The sequence below is a fragment of the Anolis carolinensis genome, chromosome 2 (assembly GCF_035594765.1).
Source record: "Anolis carolinensis isolate JA03-04 chromosome 2, rAnoCar3.1.pri, whole genome shotgun sequence".
In the NCBI taxonomy this organism is placed as follows: domain Eukaryota; kingdom Metazoa; phylum Chordata; class Lepidosauria; order Squamata; family Dactyloidae; genus Anolis; species Anolis carolinensis.
Window position 1 is genome coordinate 2,753,898 of NC_085842.1, and position 21,372 is coordinate 2,775,269.

Here is a 21,372-nt window from a genome sequence, read left to right on the forward strand (position 1 = left end):
AGATGAGTTTGGGCACCAGTTCAGTCCAGAAGTCGCCAGCATAGTTAACCACAACTTCTACGTGGATGATCTTCTGGTTTCGTTTGACTCCGTTCATCAAGCCATCCAAATAGTGCATGAGCTGCAGGCTTTGTTAAAAGGTGCCAACATTCGCCTGCACAAACTATTATCCAACAGCAGACAAATCTTGCAAGCCTTTCCCTCCGAAGACTTAGCGGAAAGCAATGTTCATGAGTTATTCAAAGGGTTAAGCTCCCAGTCTAGTTTAGGACTTCTCTGGGATGTAAAATCGGACCATCTTTCGTTAAGAGCATCTAAATTTCAGTTTGTGAACACTAAGAGACAGATGCTTTCCGCCATCAATGGGATATTTGATCCCTTAGGCATAGCTGCTCCTGTCCTGATCACTGCTAAACTTCTGTTCAGACAGGTGATCCAAGAAAAAATAGGATGGGATCAAGAGCTGTCTCAATCAATAAAAACGGCTTGGTCAAACTGGACTGCCCAAGCTGAAGGCCTGGAAACCATCGCAGTTCCCAGACAATTTGCGCCCTGTAAGGTAATGATAGAACCCACCACAGAACTTCACATCTTCTGTGACGCATCTGAGCGAGCTATAGCAGCTGTGGCATACATGCGACAAAAGGACAGAGATTTTTGTCACGCAGGATTCATCATGGCAAAGGCTAAAATAGCTCCTATGGGAACTTCAATACCCCGGCTGGAATTGTGTGCAGCAGTTCTTGCTGTCCAGCTCTGGCGCATCATCCAGCAAGAGATAGGAGACTTGTTTCAAGATGTCCATTTCCACACGGACAGTACAGTTGTGCTTGGTTACATCAACAACACAACCAAAAGATTCAAGGTGTATGTGGCTAATAGAATCAACAACATTCTATCCAGTTCTACGCCTAGCCAGTGGCACCACGTCGCCACCAGCAACAACCCAGCTGACATCGCTTCCAGAGGAGCTTCAACTCAACGAGTGTTAAGTTCAAGTTGGCTGACAGGCCCCAGATGCTTGACCGAAGTCAATTTTCCATCAGCCTTTTCTCCCACCGATAATACAGAATTGCCCGAGTCCGTTCCAGAGGTGAAAGTTTGCAAGATGACCACAGAAATCAAGATGGGCCAAAGATCTTGCCTGGAACCACACCGTTTTGAATGTTTTTCGGAGTGGCACAGTCTTCTTAGAGCAGTTGCTAGGCTTATACATCGTTTAGCTTGCAAAGATAGTGAGCCTTTACAGGTCCAGGATATGATAAAGGCTAAGAGCGTCATATTCAAGTCAGTACAGAGATCTGCTTTCAAGCAGGAAATAGCTAGGCTAGAGCAAGGGCTCAACATCCCTAATCAAAGTCTTCTAAATGAGTTAAACCCATTTCTAGACAAGGAGGGTATTTTGAGAGTTGGAGGAAGGTTAGCCAAAGCTAAACTCAAGGCGTGCATAAAAAACCCCATCATCATACCCCCTAATAGTCACACTGCATTGCTGCTCGTTCGGCATCACCATGAAAGGATCCATCATCAGGGTAGAACTCTAACTGAGGCAGCCCTTAGAAATGAAGGTCTGTGGGTAGTTAATGCCAAAAGGTTGGTCAACAGTTGTATTTTCAAATGTGTTAAATGCAGGCGCCTTAGGCGAAACTGTCAAAGTCAGTTGATGGCAGAACTACCTCAGGATAGGACTTTGACAGACCCACCCTTTTCCCATGTGGGAATCGATGTGTTTGGTCCTTGGGAGGTTGTCACTAGGAAAACCAGGGGTGGTGTTGTAAATAACAAGAGGTGGGCAGTTTTGTTTACTTGTTTAGTAATACGAGCTGTCCATATAGAAGTCATAGAAGGGATGGACACTTCATCATTTTTAAACGCATTAAAAAGGTTCATAGCCCTCAGAGGGCCAATTAAGTCAATTCGGTCGGACTGTGGCACCAATTTTGTAGGTGCGACCAAAGAACTCAATTGTGTGTCTAGGTTTGGGAGAGACCCAAAGGTTCAGAACTTTACGAATACTGAACAAATTATGTGGACTTTCAATGTTCCTCACGCCTCCCACATGGGTGGTGTTTGGGAGAGGATGATTGGTATTAGTCGCAAAATCCTTAATGCCATGCTTTTGAGTCATAGGTCATTGACGCATGATGTTTTGGTGACACTTATGGCGGAAGTTACCGCAATTATCAACAACCGGCCGCTGGTTCCCCTTACCAGTGACCCTGAGAACTTACAACCACTGACTCCTGCACTTATTTTGACACAAAAGGTGCCAGGATGGAAGGACATCATGTTGCCAGTTCCGGACGGAACTCACCGTGCCCTGTGGAAACAGGTGCAGTCCTTGGCCAACCACTTTTGGAAAAGGTGGAAAGCTGAGTACTTAAGCCAGCTTCAAGCTAGAAGAATCTGGCAAAGCCCACAGGACAACATTGAGGTTAACAACGTTGTGTTGTTAAAGGACAAAGACTTGCCCCGCCATGCATGGCCCATGGGCATTGTATTAAAGACCTTTCCTTGCCCGGATGGTAAGGTCAGGAAAGTTCAATTAAAGACTTGCAACAGAGACAAAGTGTCCATTTTGGACAGACCAATTAGTGACCTCGTGTTGCTTATTGGAGATGTTTAAAGTTCTAGTGTTTGTATTGTCATATGTGCAAAGGTGTTTGTATGTTTTTGAGTGGTAAATTCCCACATCCTGGGAATTTAAGCGGGGAGTGTTCCGTCCCCCAGGACGATGGTTTGCCTTACTTATTGGTCGTTTGTTTGTTTTCCCTCCTTTGCATTTTGTTTCAGCCTCTGGCTGCAAAAGCCCAGGAAAGGTGGCTTGAAGTCTGCAAGAGCTGGCTGCAGTTTTCTTTGCAATGATTGGTCAAAGAGTACAACATCTTAGGACCGCCCTTTTTACCAGGGTCTAGTCTCCATTTTAGAGTTTCATTCTGGCTATAGTCTTCCAACGTGCTGGAGCTGTGCAAGGCTAACTGGGACAAATCATCCTCAAAACCAGGCCAATCTAAGCCTATCCAAATTAGATAAGTATTGAATTATACTGATCTGGAATAGGAAATCTAGTTAGAGGAGCAGGGTTATTCCATCGCTTCTAGAACTAATCTTTGCTGTAAAGATAGGGAAGGAAAGAGTTTCTCCTTCTAATATAGACAGCGTGATTAGGGTATAGTGGTTTTATAATCACCTTTGCCTTCTGGAACCAGGGATAATTCTGCAACTAAAACCTATGGAAATTTGTTTCATTTTTTGCAACTTTAAGATCTGTGCCAGGTTTACAACCTTGTATGAATAAACATCCTTTTTTGAAGTTCTCCAGACTCAGTCGTTCAATATTTTAGGACAGCTTATAGGGATTTGCAGTTCGCCCGGATAAAGGACGGCACGTTTCAGCTTTATAGTTTTTTTTTATTGTCTGGCGGACGGCACACATAGGGATACCAAGGTGCTTGTTTATAAAGCCATTGTCCTCCCAGCCCTGCTCTACACCTGTGAAACATGGACGGTCTACAGACATCACACCAAACTCCTGGAGCGTTTCTATCAGCGTTGTCTCAGAAAAATCCTGCAAATCTCTTGGGAAGACAGGCGGACAAATGTCAACGTGCTTGAGGAAGCAAAGACCACCAGCATTGAAGCGATGCTCCTACGCCATCAACTCCGCTGGACTGGCCACGTTGTCCAAATGCCCAATCCCCGTCTCCCAAAGCAGTTGCTCTACTCCCAACTCAAGAATGGAAAACATAATGTTGGTGGGCAGGCAAAGAGATTTAAAGATGGGCTCAAAGCCAACCTTAAAAACTGTGGCATAGACACTGAGAACTGGGAAGCCCTGGCCCTTGAACGCTCTAACTGGAGGTTCGAAGAGGCACGAATGGAGGGCTTAAGGGAGAAAACGTGCCAAGAGGAAGGCCCGTCAAGCCAACCCTGACTGGGACCGCCTTTCATCTGGAAACCAATGCCCTCACTGCAGGAGAACATGCGGATCAAGAATAGGTCACTTCAGCCACCTATGGATCCATCCCCAAAACACCAGAAATGGAGGACCATCATCCTCGGCCTACGAGGGATCGCCTAAGTAAGTAAAGTAAGTACAAGAGAAAAGGACAGATCTCCCAAATGCAGTGTCCGAGTAAGACCTGGAGTCCAGTATGGACTGAGACAGAAATGTCATTGGGCTGGCCCATATGGTGGCTCTGCAGATTGCATCCAGCGGGATTCTTTCAAGGAAGGCCATGGAAATGGCAGGGCCCCTGGTGGCCGGAGGTCGCACCAAGTTGGGGGAAGGTCGGTGAACAAGCAGGTAGGTAAGTTTGATCACCGATGTGATCCAATGGGACAGATGCTGGGAGGAAACCAGATTTCCCAATTTGTCTGTGGCAAACTGTGGGCCAGGCTGTAGCGCATCTCATTAATAGCCAGCACCAATAGATCACTGCCGACCAGAAGGTGGCGAATTTGAAGCCCGAGTTGGATTGAGTACCCGACCGTTTAATAGCCTAGCTTACTGTCCCTCTATGCAGTTCGAAAACAACTGCAACTAGGGACCGCTTAGGCAAGGTTAATTTAATTTACGACACCATAAAACTGCCGGAGATCAAAGAGCAAGAAGGAAATACTACGATCAAAAAAGATTTGGTATCATAGTGGATGAAGCGACAGCTCCCCCTGTGGTCAGAATTGTGCATAACTACGCCTCTGGTGGCGTAGTGGATTAAAGCCTTGTGACTTGAAGGTTGGGTTGCTGATCTGAAAGCTACCAGGTTCGAATCCCACCCGGGATGCATGGGCCATGAGAGAAGCCTCCCACAAGGATGATAAAAACATCAAAACATCCGGGCGTCCCCTGGGCAACGTCCTTGCAGACGGCCAATTCTCTCACACCAGAAGCGACTTGCAGTTTCTCAAGTCGCTCCTGACACACACAAAAAATAGCATAACCTCCTGAAGCAGAAGTTGGAAGAACATTAAATTACAGTAGAGTCTCGCTTATCCAACATAAACGGGCCGGCAGAATGTTGGATAAGCGAATATGTTGGATAATAAGGAGGCATTAAGGAAAAGCCTATTAATCAAATTAGGTTATGATTTTACAAATGAAGCACCAAAACATCATGTTATACAACAAAATTGACATAAATATTAGTTCAATACACAGTAATGCTATGTAGTAATTACTGTATTTACGAATTTAGCACCAAAATATCACGATGTATTGAAAACATTGACTACAAAAATGTGTTGGATAATCCAGAATGTTGGATAAGCGGGTCTTGGATAAGTGAGACTCTACTGTACCTCTATCTGCTGGTATGTGTTGTATGTTTATAAATTGCATTGAATGTTTATCATGTATATGTTTATTATGATCCACCCTAAGTACTCTTCAGGGTGAGGACAGAATATAAATACTGCAAATAAATCAATCAATCAATCAATAAGAGAGAAATAGGCAGGGCGATTTTCTGATGGACTGGGCTCTCTCTCTATAGAACAGGAGAGCCCTCCTGACGTCCTCCAAGGGTGATTGTTAAACAATCAAACAAAGGACTGTCACATTCACAATAAAAACAATATTTTTCTCTTGAAGGATGAATTTACTCCTCTTCTCATAAACTATAAATGTCCTTTAGTTCTTTAATTGTTTATACAAACGGAGTCCTCTTCTTATATATAATGATTGTTCTTGTTTCTTTATTATGGATATTGGAAGGAAAGTAATGTCTGTGCGAAGTACAGCACGGATTCATAGAATAGGAGTCCTCGTGGACAACAAGTTAAACATGAGCCAACAATGTGATGCGGCAGCTAAAAAAGCCAATGGGATTCTGGCCTGCATCAATAGGGGAATAGCGTCTAGATCCAGGGAAGTCCTGCTCCCTCTATTCTGCCTTGGTCAGACCACACCTGGAATCACACTGTGTCCAATTTTGGGCACCGCAGATGAAGGGAAATGTTGACAAGCTGGAAAGCGTCCAGAGGAGGGCGACTCAAATGATCAAGGGTCTGGAGAACAAGCCCTATGAGGAGCGGCTTAAAGAGCTGGGCATGTTTAGCCTGCAGAAGAGAAGGCTGAGAGGAGACATGATAGCCATGTACAAATACGTGAAGGGAAGTCATAGGGAGGAGGGAGCAAGCTTGTTTTCTGCTGCCCTGCAGACTAGGACGCAAGGGAACAAGGGCTTCAAACTACAGGAAAGGAGATTCCACCTGAACATCAGGAAGAACTTCCTCACTGTGAGAAGGGCTGTTCGACAGTGGAACTCTCTCCCCGGGGCCGTGGTGGAGGCTCCTTCCTTGGAGGCTTTTAAGCAGAGGCTGGATGGCCATCTGTCGGGGGTGCTTTGAATGCGATTTCCTGTTTCTTAGCGGGGGGTTGGACTGGATGGCCCATGAGGTCTCTTCCAACTCTACTATTCTATGATTCTAGTAGAGTTGGAAGAGACCTCATGGGCCATCCAGTCCAACCCCTTGCCAAGAAGCAGGAAATCGCATTCAAAGACCCTATAGAAAATGAGGTAGGGCTCGTTGAACCTCAGGTCTGAGGGGTGGCACGCTGAGGCAATGGCCACTAGAGCTCTCCGCAGCGGCCTGTCTCCTCTCAGCCTGGGAATGCGGTAGGCTGCCACATCCCCAGGCTGAGAGGAAGATTCTCCAGGCACCAAATGCCCCCGCACCAACCACCCCTGCACCAATCTCCTGCCCCCTCCCTCCCAGCCCTGCCCAGCCCGCAATACAACCCAAACCCCCAAAAGTGTCCATGCCTGATCTAGACACTATACACGTTTTCATAATAATAATAAAATTTTATTTCGCACCCGCCCTCTCTCCCCGAAGGGACTCAGGGGGTTTACACATACAAAAGGCAAATATTTGATGCCGTATACAATTATAAAAACAGAAGCAAATATACATTAAAACATAGCACAATAAAATGATAAAATACAGATCATAATTAAAAGCAGATATAAAATAAGCTCTATGGGAGAGGTGATGTTTGGGCCTCCTAATGTGCCATAACCAAGCCCTGTTCAGGTGGAATCTAGAGATATAACATATAGATATGAAGTGGCCCTACAATGTGTTATCCCTTAGTAAGAAAGCAGTCAGGAGGGGGTAGGGTTACTAACGGGGGGATAGCTATAGGGAGCATACTACGCCCCCATTAAGGCAGCTCCACTGATTACCGACAAGTTTCCAGGACCAATTCCAAATGCATGTTATTACCTATAATGCACTATATACTTCGGGTCCAACCTATCTTCAAGACCACATCTTCTATGAATTGGCGCAGGCTCTGAGGTCTTCCAGGGATGCCCTCCTCTCGGTCCAACCACCATTCTAAGTACAGATGGTGGGGACGAGAGGGACTCCTCGGTGGTGGCCTCCTGGCTCTGGAATAACCTCCCAAGGTTAGCCCCCACTCTCCAAGCTTTTCAGTCTCGTCTAAAAACATGGCTTTTTAGACAGGTCTTTGATCTGGAGTAGATTTTAATGGTTATATGCGAGGACTTAGTGACTGCTTTAATCTGGCACTTGGATTGCTAATTTAAGACTGTCAATTTTATCCATAGGCACTGCTGCATTTTATGAATTTAAAAGTATTTATTATGTGTCATTTTATGCATGTTTGCTGGGTTTTATAATTGCTATATTGGTTACACAGACAAAAGGGGACATTTTACATATATTCTAACATTCACTCAATCCATTCATTTCAACATTCATACTCATCACACTTTGAGAGAGTAAATGGGTCTTTTATGTAGCACTTTTTATTTTTCTTCTTCTTGATTGACAACTTGTCATTCAGCTAAGAGTTGCTAGAGCCTCTTCCATTTTTGAACAGATGTTTAAAACTTAACTTAAAGGAAGGTTAAAGCTTCTAAAGATGTTTTTAAGATCAAGTCAGGGGGTGCTGTTTTTTAACTTGGAATATGTTTTAATGGATTTTAACTGTGGATTTTAAAATACTGTTTATATTTAATTTTGTTTTAATGGTTGCATATCTGTATATTTTAAATTGTATTCTAATGCTTTTATGTTAAGCCGTTCTGAGTCCCCTTTGGGAGAGATTGAGCAAATATAATAATAATAATAATAATAATAATAATAATAATAATAATAATAATAAAGACTCTGGCAGAAACCAGTGCAGGTGGTCCCGGTGGTGATGGGCACATTGGGTGCCGTGCCAAAAGATCTCAGCCGGCATTTGGAAACAATAGACATTGACAAAATTACGATCTGCCAACTGCAAAAGGCCACCCTGCTGGGATCTGCACGCATCATCCGAAAATACATCACACAGTCCTAGACACTTGGGAAGTGTTTGACTTGTGATTTTGTGATATGAAATCCAGCATGTCTATCTTGTTTGCTGTGTCATAATAAAATAATAATAATAATAATAATAGTAAATGGCCATTGTCTAACTTACTAAACTTAAAGAGTAATTGTTTCCGACTATGTACATGTGTTATTTACACCCAACGTTCTCAGGTCAGTTCTCATCAATTCAGCAGTTTTCTTCATTAGCACTTTTCACGCCAAAGTTAATCAAATTCTTCACCTCCTCCATAATGCCATTTTCAGGATGGTGTCTTTAGTCTTTCCAGAGAGGCCCCAGCCAGACCCAATCATTGAATTTCATTCATTCATTCATTCATTCATTCATTCATCACACATATTGAACTCCAAGTCCATAAATTAAGCCAGGAAATCAGTCCCAAAGATTTGGGATACAACAGAGTCCAGAACAGGGTTATATGGACAATATCAAACTCCAGAATTCTAACCGAGGAGCAGCAGAACCAAGGGACAGGACAAGTGTATGAAGGTATGACATCATGTGCTACCAAAGTGCTGTTTTTTTCCAGAGTCCTTTTATCATGAGGTCACAGCTGCTGCTCATTTCAGCAAGCCTTCCCAGAGCATCCCAGAAGTCTGTGATGCTTCCCTTAGGGATCACGGGGTCAGGTTAACTCTTTCCAAATTTGCTACAATACTGTGAAGAGTGTGGGAGAACTGCATTCAATGACAGATGGTGAGTAAAGCTGCGGCTTTCTTCATTCCCTCCATCCTCCCATTCTTTATCTATCTATTTATTTATTTTTCAAACTTATATGCCGCCACTCCCCTAGGGCTCGGGGCGGCTTACAAGAACCGGCTAAAATCAACAATTTAAAAACATCTTAAAACATCTTTTAAAAATATCTTAAAAACATCCTAAAAACACCTTTTAAAACATCTAACAGAACTCAAAGGCCTGCCGAAACAGGTGTGTCTTGCGGGACCTGCGGAAAGCCAACAGGTCCCGCAAGGCACGGACTTCAGGTGGCAAGGTGTTCCAGAGAGATGGCGCCACTGCTGAAAAGGCTCTGCGTCTAGTTGCTGTTAGACGCAAGGCCTTAAAACTGGGGACTTCCAACAGGTCTTGGTCCTCAGAACGGAGGGATCTCTGGGGTTTGTAGGGAGTGAGGCGGTCCCTCGGGTACATCGGCCCTAGACCATGTAAGGCCTTAAAGGTAAGTAAGCCGCCCTGACAACTGTGTAAGCCGCCCTGAGTCCCCCCGGGTGAGAAGGGCGGGGTATAAATTCTGTAAATAAATAAATAAATAAATACCATCACTTTGAAAGTGATCCGGTGCTCAATTGGTAACCAGTGCAGCTGCTGTAAGATTGGTGTTATGTGGCATCTCATCGGGACTCCCGCAAGGAGCCGGGCAGCTGCATTTTACACCAATTTGAGCTTCCAGATCACCGACACAGGAAGGCCGATGTAAAGGGCATTACAGTAGTCCAGTCTCGAGATGACCGTAGCCTGGATCACCGTAGCCAGGTTGTCCCTAGACAGATAGGAGGCTAGCCGTCTAGCCTGCCGAAGATGAAAAAAGGCGGTTTTGCTAACGGCAGAGACCTGGGCCTCCATCGTCAGTGAAGGGTCCAAGAGGACTCCCAGACTCTTTACTAGTGAAGACGGGCGTAGCGCTTCGCCATCCAGGATTGGCAACTGGATGTCCCCACTGCCTGGTCAGCCCAGCCAAAGGATCTCCGTCTTTGCTGGACTCACCCTCAACCTACTGGAATGCAACGATCCAATAATGGCCTTGAGGCACTGATGAAAATTGTCGGGTACAGAATCCGGTCGGCCTTCCATCTTTAACACAAGCTGAGTGTCGTCAGCATATTGATAACACTCGAGCCCGAAATCTCGGACCAGCTGAGCAAGTGGTCGCATAAAGGCTTTATCTGCCTAGGGAGGGATAGGGCCCTTGTCTGGGGAAATATAATGGTTCTTTTTAGGAGAACTAGGAAACACAAAGGCAGGTCTTCTACTCAAACTATGTGTGAGTTTTTCAATGTTTACTGTATGCTGAACTCTCTTGACGTTGGGTTGGAGTTTTTCTTGAAGGTCTTTCCACATTCTATGCATTTCTATGGCTTCTCCCCTGTGTGGGTCCTTTGATGGGAACACAGATTGCTACTCCTACTGAAGCTCTTTCCACATTCCATGCATTGATATGGCTTCTCTCCAGTGTGGGTCCTTTGATGTGAACGCAGATCTCTACTGTGATAGAAGCTCTTTTCACATTCCAAGCATTTATGTGGCTTCTCCCCTGTGTGGATCCGTTGATGAGAACACAGATTGCTACTCCTACTGAACTTCTTTCCACATTCCATGCATTGATATGGCCTCTCTCCAGTGTGGGTCCTTTGATGCGAACGGAGATCCCCACTGAGACAGAAGCTCTTTCCACATTCCATGCATTTATGTGGCCTCTTCCCTGTGTGGAACCTTTGATGGGAACACAGATTGCTACTGGAACTGAAAGTCTTTTTACATTCCATACATTGATATGGTTTCTCTCCTGCGTGGATCCTTTGATGCGAACGCAGATCTCCACTGAGACAGAAGCTCTTTCCACATTCCATGCATTTATGTGGCTTCTCCCCTGTGTGGAACCTTTGATGGGAACACAGATTGGTGCTAGAAGCAAAGCTCTTTCCACATTCCATGCATTTATAGGGCTTCTCCCCTGTGTGGGTCCTTTGATGGGAACGCAGATTGCTACTAGAACTGAACCTCTTTAAACATTCAGTGCATTCATATGGCTTCTCCTCTGTGTGGGTCCTTTGATGTGAACACAGATCTTCACTGCGACAGAAGCCCATTCCACATTCCATGCATTTATATGGCTTCTCTCCTGTGTGGCGCCTTTGATGGGAATATAGATTGTCACTCCGACTGAAGCTCTTTCCACATTCCGTGCATTTATATGGCTTCTCCCCAGTGTGGGTCCTCTGATGAGTAAAGAGATTGTCACTTCGACTGAATCTCCTTCCACATTCTATGCATTCAAAGGGCTTCTCCCTAGTGTGGGTCCGTTCATGTACAGTAAGATAACTTCTCCCAGTGAAACATTTTCCACATTCCATACACTGATGAAACTTCCCCCCTGAGCGTAATGTGGAATAGGGATGCAGAAGGCTTTCCATTCCTTTAAATTTATGATTCAAATATTAGCCAGAAGGGTACAGATATGAACTCTTGAAGGGAATAATATTTCTTCTTCTCAGTCTTTGTATTGCTGCTGTCTTCTGGTCTCTTTCCTAAGCCCTTTTTTTTCACAGCACAGGCTTCCCTTTCCCCCTTGATTAGACAGGTATGTAGCCTGAAATATATTTTTCTTCTATTTATTTCTTGGTCCTGTCATTGCTGTGTAGCTGCAAGTCATTTCAGACTTAGAGCATCCCTAGGGCAGAGCTCTCACAAGGTGTTCTTTGCAAGATTTGTTCAGAGGTTACCTGCCAGATGAACGAGAAGAAAAACAGTATTTCAACGTGGAAAGAGCTCATTGGACATCAAGCACAATAGCCTAATGATGTAGCAAACCAAGGGGAAGAGAAGAGAAAGACTGGACCACTTGAGAAGAGTCCGTTGCTTGGTGAGAAATATTGTAACACCTGCTCAATAAAGAACAACCCCTGCCCAGATACAAAGGGTACAGTGACCCAATATTCTGTTTGTGAGATTTTTTTTGCACTGCACTTTAACACTTTAACCTAACCTTTGTAAAAAAAAATGAGATCTTACAATATGGCCAGCACAAAATGAAGCTAAGGTTGGAAAAACATTTCCTTTCTAGACCCTCTGCTTTCTGACAACACAACTCAGATGAATGAACAGACTACCCCATGCAATCAGTCTTGGGAGAAAAATACTTCATTGCCTTGTGTGGATTTCTACTGAGCCAGAAAAAAGACGTTCCTGGTCTTCTTTATCACTGCAGTATGGTTCTTGTCCCCTGTTTCTAAAGCAAAATACATGGAGATATTGACAGCACAGCAGACAGCAAAGTTCCTTTGATAGATTGCAGTCATACAAAAATTATGCCACGACGGTATGAACAAATGCAGAGATAAAACAACTACAAAGAGAAAGGCAAAGGCAAAATTCTATACTTAGGCAACAAAAACAGAGACATGCATGCAGAAGGACAGGATGGAGAGTACTGGGTCTAGCATTAGTATATGAGAGAAAGGATAGAGTGGAAACTGGTGGATACACAAGGATAAACTGAGGAGACATGATAGCCATGTACAAATATGTGAGGGGAAGTCCTAGGGAGGAGGGAGCAAGCTTGTTTTCTGCTGCCCTGCAGACTAGGACGCAGAACAACGGCTTCAAACTACAGGAAAGGAAATTCCACCTGAACATCAGGAAGAACTTCCTCACTGTGAAAAAGGCTGTTCGGCAGTGGAACTCTCTCCCCCGGACTGTGGTGGAGGCTCCTTCTTTGGAGGCTTTTAAGCAGAGGCTGGATGGCCATCTGTCGGGGGTGCTTTGAATGCGATTTCCTGCTTCTTAGCAGGGGGTTGGACTGGATGGCCCATGAGGTCTCTTCCAACTCTACTATTCTATGATTCTACACCCCCAGAGCGGGTCTGAATCCTGCTGCCCTCCAGATGTTGCTGTATTCAACCCTTCCCACACAGACAGGCAGTGGATAATGGGGACTGGAGTCCAGTAATATCTGGGGTTGGGATGGGAGAAATGTTGTCTGTCTAGTTCTGCTCAATTCAGCCAATTTTAGAAAGGACAATTTGTAGCCAAGAAAGGAAATGATGGGAAAAGTTAAAAATGTAAAGACAGCAGGACATTTTTGGTTTGTAAAAATCCTGGATTTGCTCAGGGGACCATATTGTGGACAGAACTATGATGATGTGTTAACGACTATGTTTGTGTTACAGCTAAAGGGGCAGGAAGGAATCCATCAAGTTCACTACAACCACAAAAGGCCCATTTGCAGGGTTTATTTTTTTGAAGATCACCTGTCAGCTGAGCTGAGACTGTCATCTGGGTAGTGCCAGGCTTGTTTCCTAAGCAGCGCATTGTATAGCTTGTGCCACCAGACCAGTGCCCCCCCCCCCCCCAATTAACCAGTGAATTCATTGACCACATTCCCAACTACCATGGCATCCCTCTAAGAATAATGACAGATCACGCGGCCCAATTTGCCTCAGTATACATCCTGCTTATTTCTCTCAAATTTATTGGCCCAACTGAAAGCTTCAAGCAGGTGCTTCAGTACGTCTTGCATTGCTACCTTAATCTCCAAGGAGATGACTGGCTGGGACTGCTCTCTTTTGCTGAGATGACTTATAATACTTTCCTTGTAGGTTTAAGCTGTTTATTTTTAAATAGTGGTAATGTTTAATTCTATTTCAATGTTTGTGTGTTTTTGTGTTGCTTTTATCGTTACCCCGCTTTGGGTCTACTATCAAGAGAAATAAAGCAAGATAGAAATAATGACGATGATGATAATTGTAATAATATAACCCTGTAAATTGCAAGACTGGATGTCCATCCCCTTTGACTCCTGGCATCGTCAGATTGGGCACTGAAGGTCAAAGATGTCTGGCCTCACACAGAAGAGGAACTGGAACAGGCCAAAGAGATTTGGAGAAGACATGCAGAGGGAAAAGGAAGAGCAAACGGGAATCTGAAACCCCTGCAATCTGTGTAGTTGCTTTCAATTTTTTTTAAAGCAAGGCTTCCAAGTATATTGGTCCTTTTACAGTCCTTTTATGGTCCTTTCTCTAACCGCCAAACTGGACCTCCTCAAAAACTCTCAACATTTGCACCGTGTTTTTCATTTTAGCTTGCTGAAGCCTCAGTCAGGGGCTTACCACACAACCTCATCACCCCTGCTCTTGATAGTGATTAAATATATGTATATGGTCTGGGACCAGGCTTGGCACAGAGAAGCCAATTTACTTGTCCGAACGGATCTCCTCCTATGAACCAATAAGATCACTAAGATCATCTGAAAAGGCCCTGCTCTCGGTCCCACCTGCCTCACAAGCACGGCTGGTGGGAATGAGGGCCAGGGCCTTCTTGGTGGTGGCTCCCCAGCTGTGGAACACCCTCCCTGGAGATATCTGACAGGCTCCTACCCTTCTGGGTTTCAGAAGGGCCGTGAAAACATGGTTGTGTGCCCAAGCTTTTGATGAGTAAATGATAAAGTCGACATGCCCTGATTTAAGGATGAAGCATGAGGATCTTGGGTGTATCGAATTAATTATATATCTATGTTTTTATAATGTATTTAACAATGGAGCCTTTGATGGCCTAGGGGATAAAAGCCTTGTGACTTGAAGGTTGGGTTGCTGACCTGAAGGCTGCCAGGTTCAAATCCCACCCGGGGAGAGCGCAGATGAGCTCCCTCTATCAGCTCCAGCTCCATGCAGGGACATGAGAGAAGCCTCCCACAAGGATGGTAAAAACATCCCCTGGGCAACGTCCTTGCAGATGGTCAATTCTCTCACTCCAGAAGCAACTCCGGTTGCTCCTGACATGAAGAAGAAAAATAAACAGTGTTATTAATAGATCTATATGTATTGTTTTGCTTTTATGATTGTATTCTTTGCGCATTAAATTTTGCCAATTTTTGTAAGCCGCCCTGAGTCCCCTCGGGTGAGAAGGGCGGGATATAAATCTTATAAATAAATTAATTAATAATAAATAAGCCCCATGAGCAACTGAACACACTGCAGGGGTTAGTGCAGGTGTCCCCAAACTAAGGCCCAGGGGCTGGATGCGGCCCTCCAAGGCCATTTACCTGGCCCCCGCCCTCAGTTTTACACTTAGGCTCGGCCAAAGTCTGAAATGACTTAAAGGCACACAACAACTACAATCCTACTTGACTATCTCATTGGGCAGAAGCAGGCCCACACTTCCCACTGAAATCCTGATAAGTTTACATATTAATATTAATTAATATTTATATATTAATATTAATTATATATTAAATGTAATATTACTAATAATATTACAGTATAATGGTATAGTACAATATAGTAATACAGTAGAGTCTCACTTATCCAACACTCGCTTATCCAACATTCTGGATTATCCAACGCATTTTTGTAGTCAATGTTTTCAATACATTGTGATATTTTGGTGCTAAATTCGTAAACACAGTGATTAATACATAGCATTACTGTTTATTGAACTACTTTTTCTGTCAAATTTGTTGTATAACATGATGTTTTGGTGCTTAATGTGTAAAATCATAACCTAATTTGATGTTCAATAGGCTTTTCCTTAATCTCTCCTTATTATCCAACATATTCGCTTATCCAACGTTCTGCCGGCCCGTTTACGTTGGATAAGCAAGACTCTACTGTATTGTGCTATGCTAATAATATGCTAATAGGAGCCCCAGTGGTGAAGTGCATTAAAGCACTGAGCTGGAGACCAAAAGGTCCCAGGTTCAAATCCCGGGAGCGGCGTGAGCGGCTGCTGTTAGTTCCAGCTCCTGCCAACCTAGCAGTTCGAAAACATGCCAATGTGAGTAGATCAATAGGTACCCGCTCTGGTGGGAAGGTAACAGCACTCCATGCAGTCATGCCAGTGGCCACATGACCTTGGAGGTGTCTACGGACAACACCGGCTCTTCAGCTTAGAAATGGAGATGAGCACCAATCCCCAGAGTCAGACAGGACTGGACTTAACGTCAGGGGAAACCTTGACTTTTACCTAATAATATAATATATTGTATGTACATACAACTTGTAAGCCGTTCTGAATCTCCTTCGGGGTGAGAGAGGGTGGGGTATAAATGTAGTAAATAAATAAGTAACTGTTGCTGGGAGGGTTTTTTGCACCACAAATAAGGTGTGTGCAGTGTGCATAGGAATTTGGTCATTATGTTTTCAAATGATACTTCGGCCTCTCAACAATCTGAGGAACCATGAAACGGCCCTCCACGTAAAAAGTTTGAGGACCCCTGGGTTAGTGGGAATGGACCTTGATTTTGGGAATTCAGAAATACTGTGACCCCCACCGACAATGGACCAGGACCAAATTTGGCACAGAGAAGCCCCATGACGAATTGAACATACTATAGGGGTTAGTGGGAGTGGACCTTGATTTTGGGAATTGTAGTTCACCTGCATCCAAAGAAACTGTGACCCCCACCGACAATGGACTGGGACCAGACTTGGCAGAGAGAAGCCCCATGACCATCTGAACAGGCTGCAGAGGTTAGTGGGAATGGACCTTGATTTTGGGAGTTATAGTTCACCTACATCCAGAAATACTGTGACCGCCGCCAACAATGGACCGGGACCAAATTTGGCATAGAGTGGACCTTGATTTTGGGAATTGTAGTTCACCTACATCCAGAAATACTGTGACCCAAACCAACAATGGACCGGGAACAAATTTGGCATAGAGTGGACCTTGATTTTGGGAATTGTAGTTCACCTGCATCCAGAAAGCACTGAACCCAGTTCTGACGTCAGATCTGGACCAAACTTGGCACACAGACCCAACATGGCCAACTGTGAATACAGGCCTGCTTTCGGGGTGACTTTCCTTGGCATATGGGAGTTGTAGTTCACCCTTATCCAGAGAGCCTAGAACCCAGCCAACGACGGATCTGGACGAAACTTAAGTGGTATTACCCAACATCCCCAAAACAAACAAGGCCTTCGCCTAAGAACCCGGGCACCGCCGTGTCCACAAACTAGTTGGGATCAATCAAGGCAGGCATTCAGAGGCCTTCCCCCTTCCCCCCAATCCTCGCCATTCCCCCAAAAAAGAAGGAAAGAGGAGTTGGGAGCCCAAAGGCCTTACCTCCTCCTCCCTCTCTCTCCGGAAGGCCTGTCTTTCTCCCTTCTCCTCCGGAAGTGAGCCCAGAGAGAATTGCGTCACCTACTTCTCTTCCGCTTCCTCTCTACTTCCGCCCGGTCTAAACATGGCGGCAGCGGGCAGGCGAACCATAGAGGGGCGTGGCCTGGCTGTATTGATCTGTAGCAGGAGTCCCCAAAGTAAGGCCCGGGGGCCGGATGCGGCCCATTGAAGCCATTTATCCGGCCCCCACGGCACAAGGGCAGAAGGGGGTTGGGCTAAATGACCCAAGGGGTCTCTTCTTCTCTTACAACCCTTATTATTATTATTATTATTATTATTATTATTATTATTATTATTATTATTATTATTATTATTATTGACATTAAGGCTGGGTGGCCATCTGTCAGGGGTGCTTTGCTTGTGCTTTTGGTGCACAGAGGCAGACAGGGGTTGGACGTAATGGCCCAAGGTGTCTCTTCCAACCCTCATTATTATTATTATTATTATTATTATTATTATTATTGACATTAAGGCTGGGTGGCCATCTGTCAGGGGTGCTTTGCTTGTGCTTTTGGTGCACAGAGGCAGACAGGGGTTGGACGTAATGGCCCAAGGTGTCTCTTCCAACCCTCATTATTATTATTATTATTATTATTATTATTATTATTGACATTAAGGCTGGGTGGCCGTCTGTCAGGGGTGCTTTGCTTGTGCTTTTGGTGCACAGAGGCAGACAGGGGTTGGACGTAATGGCCCAAGGTGTCTCTTCCAACCCTCATTATTATTATTATTATTATTATTATTATTATTATTATTATTATTATTAACATTGAGGCTGGGTGGCCATCTGTCAGGGGTGCTTTGCTTGTGTTTTCGGTGCACAAAGGCAGTAGGGGGTTGGACTCAATGGCCCAAAGGGTCTCTTCCAACCCTTTTATTATTACTATTGCTATTATTATTATTATTATTATTATTATTATTATTATTATTAACATTGAGGCTGGGTGGCCATCTGTCAGGGGTGCTTTGCTTGTGTTTTCGGTGCACAAAAGCAGTAGGGGATTGGACGCAATGGCCCAAAGGGTCTCTTCCAACCCTTTTATTATTACTATTGCTATTATTATTATTATTATTATTATTATTATTAACATTGAGGCTGGGTGGCCATCTGTCAAGGGTGCTTTGCTTGTGTTTTCGGTGCACAAAGGCAGTAGGGGGTTGGACTCAATGGCCCAAAGGGTCTCTTCCAACCCTTTTATTATTACTATTGCTATTATTATTATTATTATTATTATTATTATTAACATTAAGGCTGGGTGGCCATCTGTCAGGGGTGCTTTGTTTGTGCTTTTGGTGCACAGAGGCAGACAGGGGTTGGACGTAATGGCCCAAGGTGTCTCTTCCAACCCTCATTATTATTATTATTATTATTATTATTATTATTATTATTATTAACATTGAGGCTGGGTGGCCATCTGTCAGGGGTGCTTTGCTTGTGTTTTCGGTGCACAAAGGCAGTAGGGGGTTGGACTCAATGGCCCAAAGGGTCTCTTCCAACCCTTTTATTATTACTATTGCTATTATTATTATTATTATTATTATTATTATTAACATTGAGGCTGGGTGGCCATCTGTCAGGGGTGCTTTGCTTGTGCTTTTGGTGCACAGAGGCAGACAGGGGTTGGACTCAATGGCCCAAAGGGTCTCTTCCAACCCTTTTATTATTACTATTGCTATTATTATTATTATTATTATTAACATTGAGGCTGGGAGGCCATCTGTCAGGGGTGCTTTGCTTGTGCTTTTGGTACACAAAGGCAGAAGGGGATTGGACGCAATGGCCCAAGGGATCTCTTCCAACCCTCTTTTTATTATTATTGCTCTTATTATTATTATTAATTATTATTGCTCGGTGGCCAACTATAGTCCGGCCCTCCAACGGTCCGAAGGATTGTGAACTGGCCCCCTGTTTAAAAAGTTTGGGGACCCCTGATCTGTAGGAAGAGAATGAGAGAGAGGAGGCTGGGATGAGGCTCGTCCTTCCCAAGCTCCTTTAGACTCTATCATCCAGAATCCCGGGCCATTGCCTGAGGCAGCAGAGGCTTCTGGGAGCTGTAGTCCAAAGAGAGGACTACAGTGACATGGGAAGCCTGGGAATCTCCTGCTGCGTGCCCCCTTCTGGACTACAACTCCCATCATCCCTGCAGAAAGAAGGCTTTGGCAGGAGGGTTGTGGATGCTGGGAGCTGGAGTCAGTCCCAGAGAAGTCTCCCGACCAAGGCTTTTTTTTTTTTTTATCACTCCATCGCATAGACTCCTAGAGTTGGAAGAGACCTGGTGGGCCATCCAGTCCAACCCCATTCTGACAAGAAGCAGGAAAATCGCCTTTAAAGCACCCCCGACAGATATCAATCCAGCCTCTAAAGAAGGAGCCTCCGCCACACTCTGCAGCAGGGAGTTCCACAGTTGAACAGCTCTCACAGTCAGGAATGTCTTCCTGATGTTCAGGTGGGATCTCCTTTCTTTCCTGTCCTTTGAAGCCGTTGTTCCTGATCTCCAGGATTGGTACAACAATCATAGTCACCATAAGTATGTGCCTATGTTTATGTTTATGTAGGGACCATAAGCCAGAAAAATAGTAAACTAGCCCGGGGCTGTGGCGCAGACGGGAGAGCAAGCCAGCTGCAATTAACTGCAATGAACCACTCTGACCAGGAGGTCATGAGTTCGAGGCCCTCTCGGAGCCTATGTTTGTTTGTCTTTGTTCTATGTTAAAAGGCATTAAATGTTTGCCTATATGTGTAATGTGATCCACCCTGAGTTCCCTTCAGGGTGAGAAGGGCGGAATATAAATGCTGCAAATAAATAAATAAAATAAATAAACTATTGCCTATGTAGCTTTGCCTGTGCATATGCCCCTCCCTCCCTTCCTGTGAGCTGGTGCCTTTCTCCAGGAAGTTTCAAAGAGAGAAGAAAGCTCGGAGTAAACAAGTTAGGTCATTGGTATCACTTGTGCCAAAATAGGTGTGGAAGGTGGGGAAGACCCTCAGCCATAGATCAATTTTAGATAAGCCGAGATATAAATTCTTTGTTTGCTACGCACATGTTGTGACGGCTATTTGTATCTACTATTTTGCCTTATCATCAGCTGTGATAACAATAAAAGGCTTGTTTTATTGCTCTCCTGGAATTCTCTCCTTTTCCTCCCTCCGGGCTAGTCTCCAACATTTAGAATACAGTAGAGTCTCACTTATCCAAGCCTCGCTTATCCAAGCCTCTGGATTATCCAAGCCATTTTTGTAGTCAATGTTTTCAATATATCGTGATATTTTGGTGCTAAATTCGTAAATTCAGTAATTATGAATTAATTACTGCGTATTGAACTACTTTTTCTGTCAAATTTGTTGCATAACATGATGTTTTGGTGCTTAATTTGTAAAATCATAACCTAATTTGATGTTTAATAGGCTTTTCCTTAATCCCTCCTTATTATCCAAGATATTCGCTTATCCAAGCTTCTGCTGGCCGGTTTAGCTTGGATAAGTGAGACTCTACTGTACTAAGAACACGCAAAGGCCTTGAATGGAAGCAGGACTAAGTAAGTCTAATTAAGATTAAGTGAGGCATCAATATATCCACAATAACACACTGTAGTCAACTACGAGAAGATTCCAAGAACTTGCTTACTTAGACGATCCCTCGTAGTTCGAGGATGATGGTCCTCTGTTCCTGTTGTCGTGAGGATGGGTTCTTAGGTGGCTGAAGAGACCTGTTCTTGATCTGCATGTTCTCCCGCAGTGAGGACATTGGTTTCCAGGTGGAAGGTGGTCCCGATCAGGGTTGGCTTGATGGTCCTTCCTCTTGGCACGTTTCTCCCTTAAGCCCTCCGTTCGTGCCTCATCAAACGCCGCAGCACTGCTGGTCACAGCTGACCTCCAAAGAGAGCGCTCAAGGGCCAGGGCTTCCCAGTTCTCAGTGTCTATGCCACAGTTTTTAAGGTTGGCTTTAAGCCCATCTTTAAATCTCTTTTCCTGCCCACCAACATTCCGTTTCCCGTTCTTGAGTTCGGAGTAGAGGAGCTGCTTTGGGATAATCCAGAACCTTGGATAAGGGAGTCTTAGGCTCCTTCTTTGGAGGCTTTTAAACAGAGGCTGGATGGCCATCTGTCCGGGGTGCTTTGAATGCGATTTCCTGCTTCTTGGCAGGGGGTTGGACTGGATGGCCCAT

The 21,372-nt window shown here is 44.5% G+C and overlaps 2 protein-coding genes across 2 annotated transcripts in view; both read right to left on the reverse strand.

Annotated features, from left to right (window-relative positions):
- The window catches only part of LOC134292346 (zinc finger protein 239-like), a 29,891-nt gene extending 12,691 nt beyond the window's left edge, over positions 1 to 17,200 (reverse strand). The window contains exon 1 of the mRNA XM_062972824.1: positions 17,150 to 17,200. The gene's annotated coding sequence lies outside the window, so the exon portion shown is untranslated. The remainder of the gene's footprint in view (positions 1 to 17,149) is intronic.
- LOC134292273 (zinc finger protein ZFP2-like) lies at positions 6,772 to 17,203 on the reverse strand. Its single transcript, XM_062972833.1, has 2 exons — positions 17,150 to 17,203; positions 6,772 to 11,811 (listed from the first exon to the last, which is right to left on the reverse strand). Exon 2 carries the CDS (start codon positions 11,500 to 11,502, stop codon positions 10,441 to 10,443), a length of 1,062 nt encoding a protein of 353 aa, XP_062828903.1. The 5' UTR covers positions 11,503 to 11,811; positions 17,150 to 17,203; the 3' UTR covers positions 6,772 to 10,440.
- Positions 17,204 to 21,372: the final 4,169 nt, after the last annotated feature.